General features: G+C 40.8%; 1 protein-coding gene across 2 annotated transcripts in view; it reads left to right on the forward strand.

The window, feature by feature from the left end:
• The window catches only part of ADAM9 (ADAM metallopeptidase domain 9), a 563,447-nt gene extending 551,531 nt beyond the window's left edge, over positions 1 to 11,916 (forward strand). For both annotated transcript variants that reach the window (XM_086943740.1, XM_086943741.1), the window contains exon 22: positions 5,708 to 11,916. In XM_086943740.1, the coding sequence (XP_086799866.1) occupies positions 5,708 to 5,783 (76 nt within the window). In that variant the 3' untranslated portion in view covers positions 5,784 to 11,916. The remainder of the gene's footprint in view (positions 1 to 5,707) is intronic.
• Positions 11,917 to 16,730: the final 4,814 nt, after the last annotated feature.

A 16,730-nucleotide genomic window follows, 5' to 3' on the forward strand; every position in this document is an offset into this window, starting at 1 on the left:
GACCTGTTAGCACCTGTTAAAAACTTGCGGCCCAATCGCATAAAACCTTCTGCCCCTTGGTTCTCGGAACCCCTAAGATTAGAAAGACAGCGATGCCGTAATTTAGAGAGACGTTGGCGCACTAAATACGACAACAACGACAGAGACACTTACAAACAAGCTCTGTCAAGTTACAGGAAGCTTATAACTATAGAAAAATGTAAGTTCTATAGTAAACAAATAGTCATCCCAAAACTCGAGCAAGCAATTGTATCAAGTGGTCTCAAAACTTTCTAATCCATCTGCACCTGTCACTACTGAGACTTCCCAAACCTTCTGTAACAATTTTGCGGACTTCTTCATGGCAAAAGTTAAAGATATTTTTAACAATTTCTCCAATAAAACTGTCACTGAGCCATCCGGCCTGAATAATGGTGTTACATTCCCCAATTCCACTCTGGAGGAGTTTAATCCGCTATCTCAACTCTATATAGGAGAACTCATGAACACTGTTAAATCAGGATCACCTCAGGATCCGTGCCCACCAATAGTTCTTAAATTTGTATCCAACTCGATAGCTCCAGTGCTCACTAACATCTGTAATTCCATGTTTCAAACGGGGGATTATCCTTCAATCTGGAAAAAAGCCATTGTAAAACCTTTATTAAAAAAACCAAACCTTAATCCATCAGAGCCCAAAAGTTACCGCCCCATTGCCGCTCTCCCGTATCCATCTAAAATATTTGAAAAGGCTATGAACATCCAGCTGGCCAATTACATCGACCAGAACGACATACTGGACAACACCCAGTTTGGGTTCAGGAAGGGCCACGGGACAGAGACTGCTCTGATAAAGGCGGCGGAGGAGGTCAGAATGATCATGGTTCAAGGTGGCGCGGCGGTCCTGATATTATTAGATCTGTCTGCAGATTTTGACACGGTCGATCATACCATCCTGATCGACCGTGTCGCTGCCATAGGCATTCAGGGCAAAGCCAAAGCACTTCTGGCCTCGTTCCTTGCTGACAGAGAGCAGTCAGTGAAGATGGGGAGTTTTTACTCGCCCGTTTTCTCTCTGCCGTGTGGAGTCCCCCAGGGATCCTCGCTAAGTCCGACACTTTTTAACATCTACGTGTCGGACTTGGTGAGGGTCATTAAATCATATGGAATTGGGTTGACTTCATATGCCGATGACACCCAGTTGGTCCTGGCGATACATAAAAATGGAGGACCAGTGGCTGCGAATTTCCAGGAGGGTATGAGAGCTATCAGTCTGTGGATGGATCAGAACTGCTTAAAGTTAAATTCGGACAAGACAGAGGTCATAATATTTGGTGAACTGACCCCATCTTGGTCCCCAGTATGGTGGCCTTCCAAATTGGGCATCCCGCCAACACCAGTTCCCAAGGTTAGAAATTTGGGGGTTCTATTTGACAACAAGTTAGCATTTACTAGTCATGCTAACGCAGTAGTCTCAGCCTCTTTCTACACGCTGAGAATGGTGAAGAAACTGTTACCGTTTCTCCCTTCTACGGCGGGTAAAACCCTTATGTCCTCTTTGGTATTGTCCAAAGTGGACTATTGTAATGGACTGCTGCTGAACACCCAAGAGCAAGTTTTTAACAAACTACAGCTGGTTCAAAACGCAGCTGCAAGAATTCTGACCAGTACCCCTAAGTTTTCTTCCATCTCACCTGTTATTTGTCAACTTCACTGGTTGCCGGTGAGAAGTCGTACGAAGTTCAAGGCCTTGTGTATCACGTACAAAGCAATGAACGACATAGGACCAGAGTTCTTAAAAAAGGCCTTGTGTGTATATACGCCTAACCGAACACTACGGTCCTCCTCATCCCAGCTTCTCCAAATTCCACGGACAAAAAAAGCTACGTGGGGAGATAGACGTTTTGTAGTTGCAGCGTCCAAATTATGGAACTCACTACTTGATCACATCAAACTCAGCCCTTCCTTGTTAATATTTAGGAAACAGGTGAAAACTTGGCTTTTCAATCAGTAACACTGACAAGGATCCTCTCTGCAATTGTAGGTATCAGCGCCGAGACACCAATCGGCATTTGTGCGCTATATAAGTTTTATAAATAAATAAATAAATAAATCTCTGCTTCAACAGAGTTCGGGTCTCTGTGTCATACCAAAGCACCCAGCCCCAGTTAATTCCAATTCAGACAAAACTATGCCTCTGTCTCAGAGCCGCACCCCAGGCCTCTCCTAATTATTTGGTACCGACTTTGACGAGTGCTAACCTGTCCTTCGGGATGACGATAGTGATGAGTGAGAGTATTTTCCCGAACATTATGAGGATGCTAATTTATATCTGGACTTACAGGGTGCCAGTGGGTTAGACAATTCACCTGGCACTGGGTTGTGTTCTGCCTTGGACCTCTTACAGAAGATTGTGTCTCCTTTGCTTATTAAATACGCAGCAGAGTTTTAGGACTTGCAGTTGCCCTCTATGTAGCTCAAGACTAATTTTCTAACAGACGTTTTACAACCTTTACAAACTTCATCAGAGCCTATACTCTCCTTTAATGAGGCCCTGACTGACACCCAAATAGGCACTTGGCCTAAGCCATGCTTCTGCCACCCCCCCCCCCCTCCCCCAACACCCCTGCCAAACAGGCAAGTTACCAGACTCCACAAGTCGGTGCCAGGGGATCCTGATTTTTGACACATTATCCTACACCAGAGAGTTTGGTGGTTCAAGCGTCCACCAGTAGGATGAACCCCATTTCTTTTCCAATGACGATAGAGTGGAAATACTTTGAGACCTGTGTAAAGTGGATGGTTTTCCCGGTCGGCCTACACTTTGATCGGTCAGTGCCAGATGCTTGCCAGGAACAACCTGTACCTCTACTTTATTGACAAAGTTGCCGAGATCTTGCTGGCACCTTCTGGGGAGTTTTTGGCCAGTTTGGTTCAAACCATCCAGGATGGTCAGGATGCCTCAAAGTACATTATCTGCTCTGGACTCGACATTACTGACTGCTTGGGCAGAGAAGTTGGCATTAGGGTGGTGGTTCAGTGGCACACTTGAATTTGCTCCATGGGCTACTATGGAGACATGTAAGCCTCTTAAATTGACAAGCCATTTGATGGGTCCTGCCTGTTTGGCTAGCAAGCATGTTCGAAGTCGGAACGATGTAAAGAAAGCCTGGCCTCAGCACGTTCCCTAGGCCTTTCTACCTATGTGAGACCACATTCTCACCAGTGTCAACCCTTTCAAGGCTATTCCAGGGGATTGGTGTACTACCCACATCAAGACCCACCACCCCTGCAACAGGCACCCTAGTCCTTTCAGGATCGGGGCGGAAATTAGGCAGACAAAGCCCAGGCCATCCAGGGAAGCTAACTTGCTAGTCTCCCAACCCTCCAGTATCTGCCTCCATGCTGCTTCAGTTTGCCCTTTGTAGCACACAACCATCCTCTGGGAGGCAGGATCGAACACTTCCTACAGGTGTTCGAAATTAAACATCTGACAGATGGGTCCTCCAAATTATCCTATGAGGCTTTTCGCCAAAAGAAGCATAGAGAGGTTTCTGGCCAGTAAATAGGGACAAGCTGTTACTCCCATTATTTCCTCGTGCCAAAGAAGGACGGAGGCCTTTGTCCCATTCTAGATCTCTGCCTTCTGGATGAAGGACAAATTCAAGATACACATGCTACCCCAGGTCCTTTTTGGTCTGGATCCAAATAAGGGGTTGACTCTTACTTTTATGCACACGTTCTGCATTTCCACAAATGCTACATGCAGTTCTAGGTGGGCCAGGACCATTTTCAATTTGCTGTGCTCCCTGTCAGCCTCACTTGTGTCTTTCTTGTGTTGAGGAAGGTGATGGCAGTGGTCCCAGCACACCTTTGGCGATTGGGGATGCCAGTTTTCCCGTACCTCGACGACTCGCTGTTGAAGGTGAGCTCACAACAGGCAGTCGTGTACCACCTCCAGATGGCAGCGAACCTCCTGACATTATCGGGGTTCACAGTCAAAGTGCTGAAGTTACACCTTACTCCTTCACAGAGGCTGTCCTTTATTGAAGCCATCCTGGCTACTGTGCAGTTTCAGGCCTTATATTCGCCACAAACAGTCTAAGACATTAGGCTATGATGCGATTGTTCCAGACTCAGTCCTGTGTCTCAGTGACTGTGGATCTAAGGCTTCTGCCCTTCTTGGCATCCTGCATTGTGTTAGTCGGCTATGCAAATGGCATTAGCGAGCTCTGCAGTGGAACTTGACGATTAATTGGGCACTGCACCAAGGGAACCTATCGGATTACATCCAGGTTTCCAAGGAGACTGCAAAAAACTTGCAGTGGTGGCTCTACCTTAATTGGATCACCGGCAGAGACCTTGCTTCTCCCAAAGCCGACAGTGGTGACAGATGCATCACTGCTTGGATGGGGAGGTCATCTGGGAGAGGTGTAGATCAGAGGACTCCGATCTGTGGCTGAGTCTTCTCTCCACATCAGCATGTTGGAGTTGACGGCCATTCTACTGGCAGTGAAGGCCTACTTTGGTTTATCAAAGGGAGGCTGGTTCAGGTTCTCACGCACAACACTTTTGCATTGTGGTACTAAAATAAGCGGGAGGTTCCTTTTCCAGGAGGCGCTTCTCCTCTGGAGCTGGATGTAGTGACATCTGTCCTCTGATGAGAGTACTTCTTCAAAAATAAACTAATATCAATTGTGCAAGGGTTCTGCCTACATATAGCTCCGTGCTCTCACTTCAGGAGGTGCAAGGTCACATCAAAGTCTGACACCACCTGCCAGCACACAGGAGGTATTGCTGTGAAAAATTCCTGATCTAGTCTGGTTCTAAGAAAAAAAGTCAAAAGATGAGGAATGGGGGATATGGGATAATATGCTATAGAATTCTGCAAGCAACCCCCCCCCCTAAAAGTGCTTGTGCTAGACTGTGCACGTTGGCTAGAAAGATTTATAGAATTCGGTCAAATAGTTTATTGGCTACCCAAAGATGGCTTTCACCTTCTTCCTATCTCTGTTATTGTTCTGTAGTCTTTATCCACAGCTTAGGAAGACGAGAACTGGGATTTAGGAGTGAGATTAAGTAATCCTCATGGTGACTCTGTCACTCCTATTCTTTAAACTCTCTTCTGTTCCAAACCCTTGGGCAAACTCATTATAGGAAAGAAGGCATGGTGTGTATAATATGTATTCACATTGCACCTGCAGCACAGGACTTTGTGATAATAACTTGCAGTTTCAAGTATTACTACTAGGTAACAGGATACCTACAGGTGTATGCAGTAGGAGACATCGTTTGTTTGGACTAGGTATAATGTATTAACCATAAATCGTTTTTTTCTTTTGGTTTATCCTCATGTGGTACACACTGGGATGGGGAAGAGTTAGTAATTATTAACTGGCAAGCGGTGGTTGCCATTCTCCTCTAAACACGTTTTTAAGTAGTATGGACAGTGATGGGCAGAATCAAAAGATAATATCAATGATGAATCTATGTTTTATTTCTTTTATTTTATTTTTGGCTGCATCTTCTCTGTTCCTAATCAATACTTCAATAATGTGCTTACTAAGCACATTTTCATATTTCTATCTGTCAATGAACTGAAACAATCAGGACTGTAGAATATGTAACACTGGCATATGGTCTGATGAAATTTCTTGTGCACAGTTGCTATATATGTTGAAGTATATTGCCAAGCACTACTAAAGATATGTTTTTCCCTTTTCTACAGACCTCCGGTACCACGTCAGAAACCCCCTTCAGGAAATTTGGTTCCTAGCCGGCCTCCGCCCCTACCTCCAATGTAGCTATGTTTTTTAATTCCTGAACATCTAGTGCATTTTCACTTACTGAGTGATCATGCTCATTATATTTATCATGTTGAAATGAGTGGATCCAAGGATCTCCAGAAGGCCTTTCTTGCTACGCGGTATGGACAAGCGGATGACGATGTACATGGAATAAATACAATTAACATAAGCCTGCAATGGATTTGAGATCAGAACTGTGGTCTTGCCAACTTAAACATGGTCATGTAGTTTGAGGAGTCTGCACTAGAAGAGCACATCAGTTTGCTGATATTTTTCTTCCTGGCTTAATTACAATGTAATGTGCGACTTTTTTCTATCTGTAAACAATCTCTTGCACACCACAGAGAATTTAAAAATGAGCACACAGCAGAAATATTCCTCCCCGAGGAGGTACTTGTTTACTGTGGTGGAAAAATATAGTCAACCGCTAATAACAAAAGGCACGATTGAAATGAATGTTAACTTGTTTACCTCATATTAGGACACCGCTAGAAAGGATAATATTTCAAACAGAATTTGAATTGCATCTTTATATTGTCCCTGATTGAGTGGAGAGTTCCTAATAGATGAACCACTTAATTTCTTGCGTGTTCAAAATGCCCCATAGTAGAGCATCTTTCATTTATTAACAATGGTATTGTAAAGTAAATGTAATACTCGTGTCATTTGTGTAATCAGATATTCGAAAGAAGAGTTTTGTGGTGCACACAGTGGTGTCTGAGTACTTGTGGTGGGGTGCCAGAAATACAGGGCATGTTCTGTTCCTGAAGTCCAGAATCTTTGTTTATGAAGGCTGCAGATGTTGAAATGTACATATGTATTTGTTGTTGCCACTAGTAATAATGAATGTTTTGTTTTGGCCAAAATGCTCCTCTTTCATTGAGCATTTCAGCTAATAGATATTGGCCTGCAAAGTGCCTCATTTCTTCAACAACGACAACGAATGGGATCACAGATCAAAGACATGCAAATGCTGGTTTAAAAATTGATATCAGAAAAAAAAACGTGCAAGTGGAACACATGCCTTGAAGTGGTGAAACACAAAATTAATAATTACTGACGTGTTAATGAACTAGAAGCACGCTTACAATGGCATGTTTTCTAGTCTGGCATAGCTCGGAAATATTTCAGCGTGACAGTCAAGGTTTGTTTAACCACACACGAAAATAAAAACCAATGCCATAGAACATGACTATGTAATAAATGTTTCTGTAAGTATATGTAAGTTTAGAATTAGAAGAGGGATACAGTAGTTTAATAGTGTGATTGTCACATTATGCTTTTCAGTGCAGAGGCAGTAGTTTGTGACTTCAAAAGAGATCAAGATGGACCGTGGCAAAGTGACCAGTTAGAGGTTTAGTTCAGTTAGTTGAAGAAAGGAGTGGTGAACGACCAAGATTCCTGGTGTTGAAAAAAGCGTAGCACAAGTATACTTCAGAAGGGGGAAAAGCCCCTTAGGTACTCAATAGGTGTGTATCTTAGTGGATTTTCAACAAATTGCCATCATTCTAGAAACCAGCCATCAGAAGGATGCTGCTTAATATTGCATTTCGGTGTGTTTATGCGTATAGAAATTCGGTTGAATTTGTAAATCCATTCAACATACTATAACAGGAATGTTTATGGTTTAAATCTTTTTATTGAACAATGTTGAAATCAAACTCGCAGTAAACGGGATACACAGAGCCCCCACCGTAGCTACTAATTAGTGCATTGACATTACACAGGTCAACCGATTATCTGTACAGTCCCACCCGCCACCCCAGAAAGCTAAAAAGAAGAAAAGAAAGAAATCACAGAGAATCCCCCCCACCCCCTCCCCCCTCTCTCCCTGGTCCATTCCTTCTCTACAGCGCTGCGCAGATGGAGGTGTCGTTCACAGAGCTAGGCCAGTCTGAGGAGGGATCTGGTGCAGTTAGGCGTAGGTATCTCAGGCAGGATAGCTCCCAGGATTCTTGTGCACGCAGAGTGAAGAATGGCTGCCAAAGATCGCTAAAGGAGGAGCCTTTCCTGGCAAGGGTAAGAGAGAACTTTTCCATGCCCAGTAAGTGCCACAATCGCTGATGCCACCCGGTGTGTACAGGGTTGGGAGGAGTTCTCCAGTGAATTAGTATGTTCTGGACGGCTGTGCCTAGTGCTATGGCTATCTGCTTCCCTCGCCTAGATTTCAAAGGGTAGGTGAGCGGGTTTGGCACCCACATTAGGACATACGCAGGAAGTCTAGGGATTTTGGTGTCTTGTCAACCTTGTCGAGTATGTGCGTCCAGTAAGCCAAGAGGTGTTTGCAGTCCCATAGAAGGTGAACTAGTGTGCCCCTTTTCCCACACCCTCCCCAACAGTCAGGGTTCTGTGTCTTGTCAGCTTGGTGAAGTCTCTCTGGGGTGTAGTACCAGTAATAAACAAGTTTGGTGAGTGTTTCAGTAAAACCTACATGCGTTGCTGTATGGCATGCTCTGTAGCATGCACCTTCCCATTCCTTGGAGCTAAGACAACGTCTAAGATCCCTCTCCCAGCGTGCACGCCCCGCATGATATAAAGGGCATATATAAAGTTTTACGTGGGTAACACGCCTGAGTTGGATTTGTGGTCAGCAGCATTTGTGATACCAAAAAGAAAGGGGAATAAGTGGAGGAATGTATTTTTCCATTGACTACCATAGAAACAGAGGCATTTTTAGACGGCAGATGGCTAAAATGAAGCTATTTTTGGCATCACAAATCTGGAGTATCTCACTTGAATTCGAACTGTTGGCTTGTATGGGATTTAAATCAAATAGTGGGGCAGATTTGTTAAAAACAAAAAGTGCAGGAAGCACTGCAATCAAACTTGCAGTGCTGTGTTGTGCTAGTGTAGAGAGCATTGTAGTGTCATATCTATTAAAACATGGCACTTCTGCTCTCCCCAGTCCTGGCACACTATCAGGCTGTCTAGCACCACACACCTTTGCACTATAGTCCAAAGGTGTGTGTGTTCTGTTTAGGAAAGTTTTTGTACTGGAACGGCAATCGTCCAGTGCAAAATGCTATGCCTGTAGAAAGTTAAAATGTTTCACACCGTAGAGGTATGCTGTACATGGCAGCACTATCAAATGTTTAGAAAGCCATGTGAAATTAAAATATTTCTCCATCTTAACACCTGCCTTTATTTTTTGGCATAAGGCCCCTATCTACGATTGTTTATTGCTAGGGCTGTGTGTTAAAAACCATGGAAGCTAGAGTGGGATGGCCGGTATACCACCCATGAGGTGCCCCCTTGTTGCACAGTATCGCAAAATGCGTTACTTTACAGGCTATAGTCCAGCGCAAATAAATGTTTGCTCTGGAAAGTGAGAACTTAATCAACATTTTGGACCGGTTTGGGCACTTTTTGTGACTTTGCACCAGGGTAGACTGTTGATAAATCTGCCCCATTATATATAGTAGATAAGAAAATCTTTAAATTTGCACTTTCTTGTTTTCATACACATTCATACCTCTTTTTCATTATATACTATACTGCAGTACCTCACACACTTTCTGCTTATTTTAAACAGAGATTAGAGAATTGCTAATGCTCGATGTAACATAATTTTGTACTTTCTATAATAGTCACACACATTAGTGACAACTGAGCTTCACGGATAACTCTGCATGTGTATTCCAAAATAATATATGAATGAAGATTGATCTTTTATTATCAGTGTCTAGCTTTCCAGTATGTCGCAGTTGTATGAAATGAAAATGGTTTGCTAACTCTGTCTGTTGAACACTTTAAAATTCCTCATGCACTTTCCTAGCTTCATTAACTTGTTTGTGTCCATTACTCATGCAGAGACTATCCTTGTAGGGCATCACACAAATAATGTTGATCTTAAAATTGGATTGACACTCGGGTATGTGCTTCCTCAAAGATTGTAAGCCTGTATTATTTCAGGAATATAACACCAACAGTGGATATGTGTAGTTTGATAGGTGTAATGCCCTATATATCTGCCTTATTCTGATCTGGAAATAGTGAAGAGAAATACCTCTATTTCTCCAACAGGATATATTTGAATTAGCTATTTTATTACACACCTTTAAAGTTTTTGAAACAGCAGCTTGTGAAATGGTAACCTGCCACAAAACAGTATTTCCGTAAAGCCTTTTAAAATCAATGTAGTCAATGTAGTTTATGGCTACACCAAGAATTCTTAATCTCCGTAGCAGTGGATTGGTTAAGGCATTTGTATCCAACCTCTACTCATTAAAGTGTGTTCTTAGGGGCAGAGTCCTGGTGGTCAAGTGTAACTGAAATTGGTAAGGAAAAAAACAATACAATAGTCATATTTGCACACCTTGGCTTTTCAGTTTTTCTGAAATTCTTCTGTTGTTTACATTGATGTTACCCATTTTGCATTCAGAAACACATAATCTGAAATAAATATTTGCTTTCAGAGAGGCAGTGTATTTTAATCACACCTCCCCATCCATTTCTATATGAATTACGGAACTCATATCATGTTTGCCAAATGCATTATATTTAAAAATAATACATACATTTTTGTGAATTCAAGTTGTCATTTTTATTTTGTGCATAACCAGTGATATTAAAAAATATTTTGTTTAGAGCAGAGCATACGCTAATTCCCTTCATTGGCTGCATTTGAAGAGAGCAAATATTTGATTCTTTTTATACAAAGCAATAAAAGTGCATCATGTTTGAGTTGCATATATAAAAATTGTACATTTTAAAATTCCGGTTTTATTATAGTATTGTGATTAAGCTGAATATTTTTTAGGGGGATATTACTGCTTTAAAGACCTTGTTGAATTAGATTTTGGACAAGAAATGTCTGAGAATACCTGTGGAATACACCTGCCTAGACCTCAGGAGGTGCTTGTATGATCATTAATGACTTTTGAAAAAGACTGTGGCACTTTCCTCCATGATAGTATTTCCCAGCAATATGTATACATATTTGTTTTGAAGGAAGAGAAACGTAGTACATTAGTCTTTTTGACCAGTGTAACCAAGTTATTGCTAAATGAATAGAATGGCTGTGATTAAAAAAGTTTGGCTAAATTAATTCTTCAGCTGGTAAAATAAACTTCCCTTTTGTGTTGTCAGACGTGTGTTATTAAAGAAATATAACACCGCCAGTGGATATATGTGCAAATATTCTGATAACTTCCTGTCATGTTCATTAAAATATTTACTCATGTTATAAAAAAGCAGTTACCTCTTAACTTGAAAATTAGGGTTGTTTGGAGATACCATATATGCAACTGAAGTTAACAGATGTCAATTACAGTACTCAGTCATAACATTATTATCATTTACATCTCTTGTGCGTACAAATTGACTATGAATCCACGATTAACTGTATGTTCGTTATCGTGCACACGTGAACAAAAAAGATGGATTATGGGATTGTGCGCTTATTTTTTATTCATTGCTGTTGGGGTGATTTAGGTGATTGTTAATTGTGTTTTGTTTGTTGACACACATACTCAATCAAATGTATCTATTATCTTCAATCACAGTGCTTAAGATCCAGTAGAATTGTTTTATAATCTCTTTTCAGTCACCTGTTTGCTTCTTCCTTGGGGCTTTGTATGTGTATGGTTCTGAATGAAAGAAACCTCCTGATGGAATTGTTTATGTCACACTACCATTATAACAATCCTACATTCATCCATAAATTCAGAATTGTAAATGAATGCTTTCATTATTTGTGTTTTTATTTGTGTTTGTAAATTAACATGTCAACTAAATGACTGATGTGCCTTTATTGTGGGACATGCATTTTTTCATTTGCAGCCTGCTTGGAGTATCTCAAATTGTCATTGTGTTCCCTTAAACTATAGTAGATTTTATAAGCCTTCAATGACTAATTCCCCCATCATTTGAGACTACTGATTTGAAAATATTGTCTGACTCTGATTAAGAACAATTAACATTCAGTTTTTTACTTATTTGATTTTGTTTTGGCTTTCACTTCTGCACTTCGGTATATACGTGTGTATATTCTTTGATTCATATTGTAAGTTGTACAGTTTCTTAATTCACGAATGCCACTTTTTGTATTGTTTGATTTTAATGAAGGGCTTTTTGATGATGTACAAACTGTAACAATAATCAAATTAAAATAACTTTTGTACAAAAAAAATGAAATTCCATATTTGATTAGGTTCTATCTGAAACAATTGACTTACTTCTGTTGTATCCCCAAAGAATTTAATCACTCATACTTTATCCATAACAGCAGTTGTATAATACATACATTGAAAAAAGGATTAAATTGCATGCTCATGGGCACATGATTCAACTTGGACCCTATGTTTTGAATCCTTCTACACCAGTTAATGTATCAAATTATTCTTATCATGAGGATTCTTTTCACTGTATTTAATCTAATGGTAAACTTGTAATTTATTTGCAAAAAAAGGTATGAAGTAATATTCAGTACATGGCCCTATACACAACCTTTTTTTAAAACTAATTTTGTTATACTCATCAGGAATTCAGCAAGAGGCAAGGGAATTCTGGCAGGCGACTATACATTTACAAGTGCCGATATATCTGCAACAAGTGCGGAAAAATTTCCTTTGGCAATCCCACTCAAGAGTATCATTACAAGCTATGGTTTACCTTTGAAAATTTGGAACACTCAAACATGTACATACATTATTGGGCTTTTCTAAGCTCCTTTCCATCCTGCCCACCATGGACATGTTCGGAGATTTACTCAAGCAAAGGACTGCAGTAACTCCCTTTCCCGAATATGAAGAGGAACGATTCACTCCACTCTACAAAATAAACCTTTTTAGACTCTACCCCTCTCTAACCCTCATTGGCTCAACCGAAACTTCATTTTACTACTACGATCTCCTAAGCAACCTGTTTTAAATTCCATCCTCGTGTCCCTCCTTTGACTCATCCCAAACCTCATTTTACTACTTTAATTTCCCTAATCCCTTTTTAGAGACTCTTCCCTCCCCATCTCTCCTTTTACTCATCCTAAGCCTCATCTTACTGCTATGATCTCCCAAATAACACTTTCTGGACTCTTCCCTCTTCTATCCCTCCATTATCCTATTCAATCCATCTAATCTATTCACATGTCCACCTCTCATATTGACACAAATGCCCCAATATTAATACACCACTAATCCTTTTTGGGCTCGGGAGTAGCATGCTACTCGCCGAAAAGTGCTTCTACGCCTCGTAAGGAGTAGTAAGCTCTACATAAATACAGTTACAATTACAAATGTACTGGGAATTAATGTGAAGGCCTTTCTCTGCAAGTTAACATGTTTTCTCCATTTATAAACTATGTAGTGTAGTGGTCAATGATTGATAAATCCCTATAATGAAGGTGTGACTGAAATGGGAAAAATATTTGGATTGCACACTTACGGATTATCAATGGAAATATTGTTGTTTGGAAAACAAAGAAAATTTCATTGAATAGTAAACACAGACTAATCCACTACTACTTACTGGCTAGGATGTACTGCACTCCATCAAAGATTTTTGTAGCTTTTGGAGAAGCTAAATGCCCTAGATGCCATCAGCCCGATGCTGACTTTATACACATGGTGTGGCAGTATGAATTATTATGCCCCACTGTACACATCTATTAACCGTATTGGGTTATGTTAAGGTGATACCTAAACGTGTCCGCTGCTTTCTTGCTATGGCATGCATAATGCTAAGCTTCGTATTGCAATGGGCATAGGCCCTTCCCCCAAGCATAGTAATTGGATATCAAATCTGATATACTGTGGTGACGCACTGACACCTGTGCTTTCATGTCTTCCACTGTATCATCATGACGCAAGGATATATGGGAACCTCTTTGACAATGAAAATGGATACTCTTGCCGCAACACTGGACTTTCAGCCTAATTCAGTTGTTCTCGGCTATTGCCACTTGACAAATACCACTCTGCATCTGGAGACATAAATCCGGATCCAACTTTTAGCTTACATTAATATTGACAGGAACCTACAGCTCTGAGGTCTTAGATCCGTCACTGAGAATAGAACTCGTAATAATGTGCTGATTATGTTTGCGTACTGGCTCTATATGATATATTTTTTTGTTCTCTGACAATGTATGAACTCATCACAATCTTTGCTATATTAAGAATAACTATAAAATAAGATGGATGATTGCATTGCGATTTGATTTTCAGTGTGATACTAGGAACATTCTATCTGCAACAATTGGGAATGCACCAGAGTTGATGGTAAATTAAAAAATATATAATAGGCTAGATTCCACGTGTCCAGAGTCCTCTGCAATGTAGAACACCGCACCGGGAAATAGGAGCCTTTAAAATAAGAAAGAAAGAAAGGTCATATGACATTACCAGAAAAACACCTGGAACCCTGAGCCTTGTACAGGTTTCCAGGTGTTCCTTTGGAAAGGTTTGAGAGTTTGGGAACAAATCCCAGAAAAGTATGCTCAGGCGGAGGCGTACTGCTTCCCTTTTCAATTTGTTATGTGAACAGGCTCTATAGTCTCCAGAACGTAAGTATTTAGATGTTTATCAAGGATTTATAACGTACTCTGAAAATAATTTGAATAGTTATAAATACGTGTGCCCAGTACACAGCATTTACATACAAACCTATCTGTTATCCTGAGCCTTAGATACGCCGAGCTTCAAATACTCTACAGTAGTAAAGAAAGAAGGGCTTGAGATGGGCAAATGCCCATTTTTGTGCTACAGCTAAGTGATTGAAAGGTTATTTTGCACGGATTGGCAACATCTCCCTATTTGAGTATACCAAAACGAAGGTCCACTTTACATGAGTTCAAATAATGAATGTAATCATTGTTGAGTTAACTCAAAAGATTTTAAACTATTAAAGGAGGTTAAATGGTATTTAATATGACTTGGAGAGGTTAAATGTTGTTAGCAAGTAACTTAAGGGAACCCGTAAACATCCTATCTCCCTAGAGTGGGCGCAATTGCTACATACGTTCACATAAGAGACAAATCTGCCAGAGAACCCTATGGATTCACAACCCGGGATATTTCTGTTCCCTCCTGCTAGTCGCAATACAGACACGCCTCAAGGGAACCAGCCGCCCCAGAGTTAGCCCTAGGCGCTAGACTCACAAGGCATGCCCTCCTGAACATTGCTAGACAGACCCCAGAACTGCATAGCCCCGACCTTAACTCCGCACATGCACAATCACACCTCCACACACTACTAAAGGTATGATATCATAGACACATCATATCCCGTTGGTACCGGGAAACAGAGCTCCCCCTCCTCCCCTCCTTTTTTCCCATAGTTTATCCAACAGTAATAGTTCTCAAGTTTGTGTTGGCAGGCTGTTATGCCAACAGTCGTTGGGGAAACACACATCAACAAGAATAAACAGGATAACATCAATAAAAAAATTCAAACCAAAAAAAAAAAATGTTGTTAGCAAGTAATAGTCTAAAGTCTGGTCAGAGGCAACCATGGTTGAATTTCAAACTGACAACTGAGCTCTAAATATTGTATAAAAACTACTTTCTGCTTGTTTGATCTTGCAGTCTGCTTGAGTTTAATATTTAAAATACTTATACAACGGAATCTACATTTTAAGTAAAGTTAAGGTTGCTTGATGACAATATATTTGAAAGAAAAGCGTTTAAAAAAGAAATTGGCACTTATCTATATAAATTTCTGTTTAAAATAGGAAATTGATTTTTTAAACATGTTTAGACACTGCCATATAGCGCTTTACTCTGTTTCTACACTTTAAAATATAGGAAATCCTTCTATTCCATAACAGGGCTTTACTTCAAGCATTTCACTGTTGCCTTTGTAGAACATAATTAAACAAAAGTGTTATTGTTTAGGGATTTGTTGTTATTCATATGAAACTAGGCAAGTCTGAATTTGTTGAGCAGACCCCTTCTGTAAAGAGAATAGTTTCAGCTGTGGCTTTCTGTCTTGATTATTCAAGTAGTAGGGTTTTAAAAAAAATCCTACTACTAACTCCTTTTCCTGAATTCACTACTTTTCAACTCCTTTTCCCTCTATCATTTTTTCAAGGAATTTGCATTATTTAAGAACTCCATTACCTTTTTATCATCTAGCTGCCAGATTGGAGGATTAAAAATATTAATCTCTGCCCCATAAGCTATGTGTTTTCAAGCTGCTGTTTTACATATTTATTTATTTCACATTTTTAGGTCTCGCCTAGAGTTGCAGCGCGGATGCGCATCTCACTTTGCGAAACATATTGTGTTAGAGGAGATTTTAGAAGGGGGCTAGAATCCCCGCCCATTACTTTAATTGGCTGGCGTCATCATTTATGGAAGAAGGTGGCCTCCGATTGGAAATGAGGCTCGTTTGTGTCCGCCCTGTCTCCTTTTTGGACGGCCGGTTTGCTGGATGGATGGTTTGCTTAACGGTTGTCGTGAAGGAATTTCTTATCTATAGGGGGCGTGTAGTGGCGGATCATGTTTCTGACAGCTTGTCACTACGTCTGTGGACAGCTGGAGCACCTCAAGAACAGACAGCCGCCGGCTTGTGGCATTGAAGACTCAGTCAGCTTTTCACCGAGTATTTCAGACGCCCAAGTCGTGCGTGCATGTGTCATTAAATACTGCGGCTAGGTATCTTTTTGAGGGGGTTATTTCTGCCCAAATGCCACAGTCCGCAAAGCTTTTGGTTTGTTGTCCAGACATCTGCTCCCATTAGCACTTTATTGAGGTTTTGCTGCTGACACAAACATGCTTCAGGGATGGCCTCCCCCCCCAAGGGCTGATAAAATGGTGCTGGCTGGAATTTCTAGCTGCCTTGGAGTGGGAACGTTCTGGATCCGTGCCGGCCCCTGGGGTGTTTGTATTCTTTTGTTCATGGAAATTTCTTTAAGTGGATGGTTTCCTGTACTGCATTTTATTTTTTGCTTGAGACCTTAATACAGGTCTGAATTGTTGATGGTGACGTAGCGTACATTGCATCAGA

Source organism: Lissotriton vulgaris, chromosome 11 (genome assembly GCF_964263255.1).
Source record: "Lissotriton vulgaris chromosome 11, aLisVul1.2, whole genome shotgun sequence".
NCBI lineage: Eukaryota > Metazoa > Chordata > Amphibia > Caudata > Salamandridae > Lissotriton > Lissotriton vulgaris.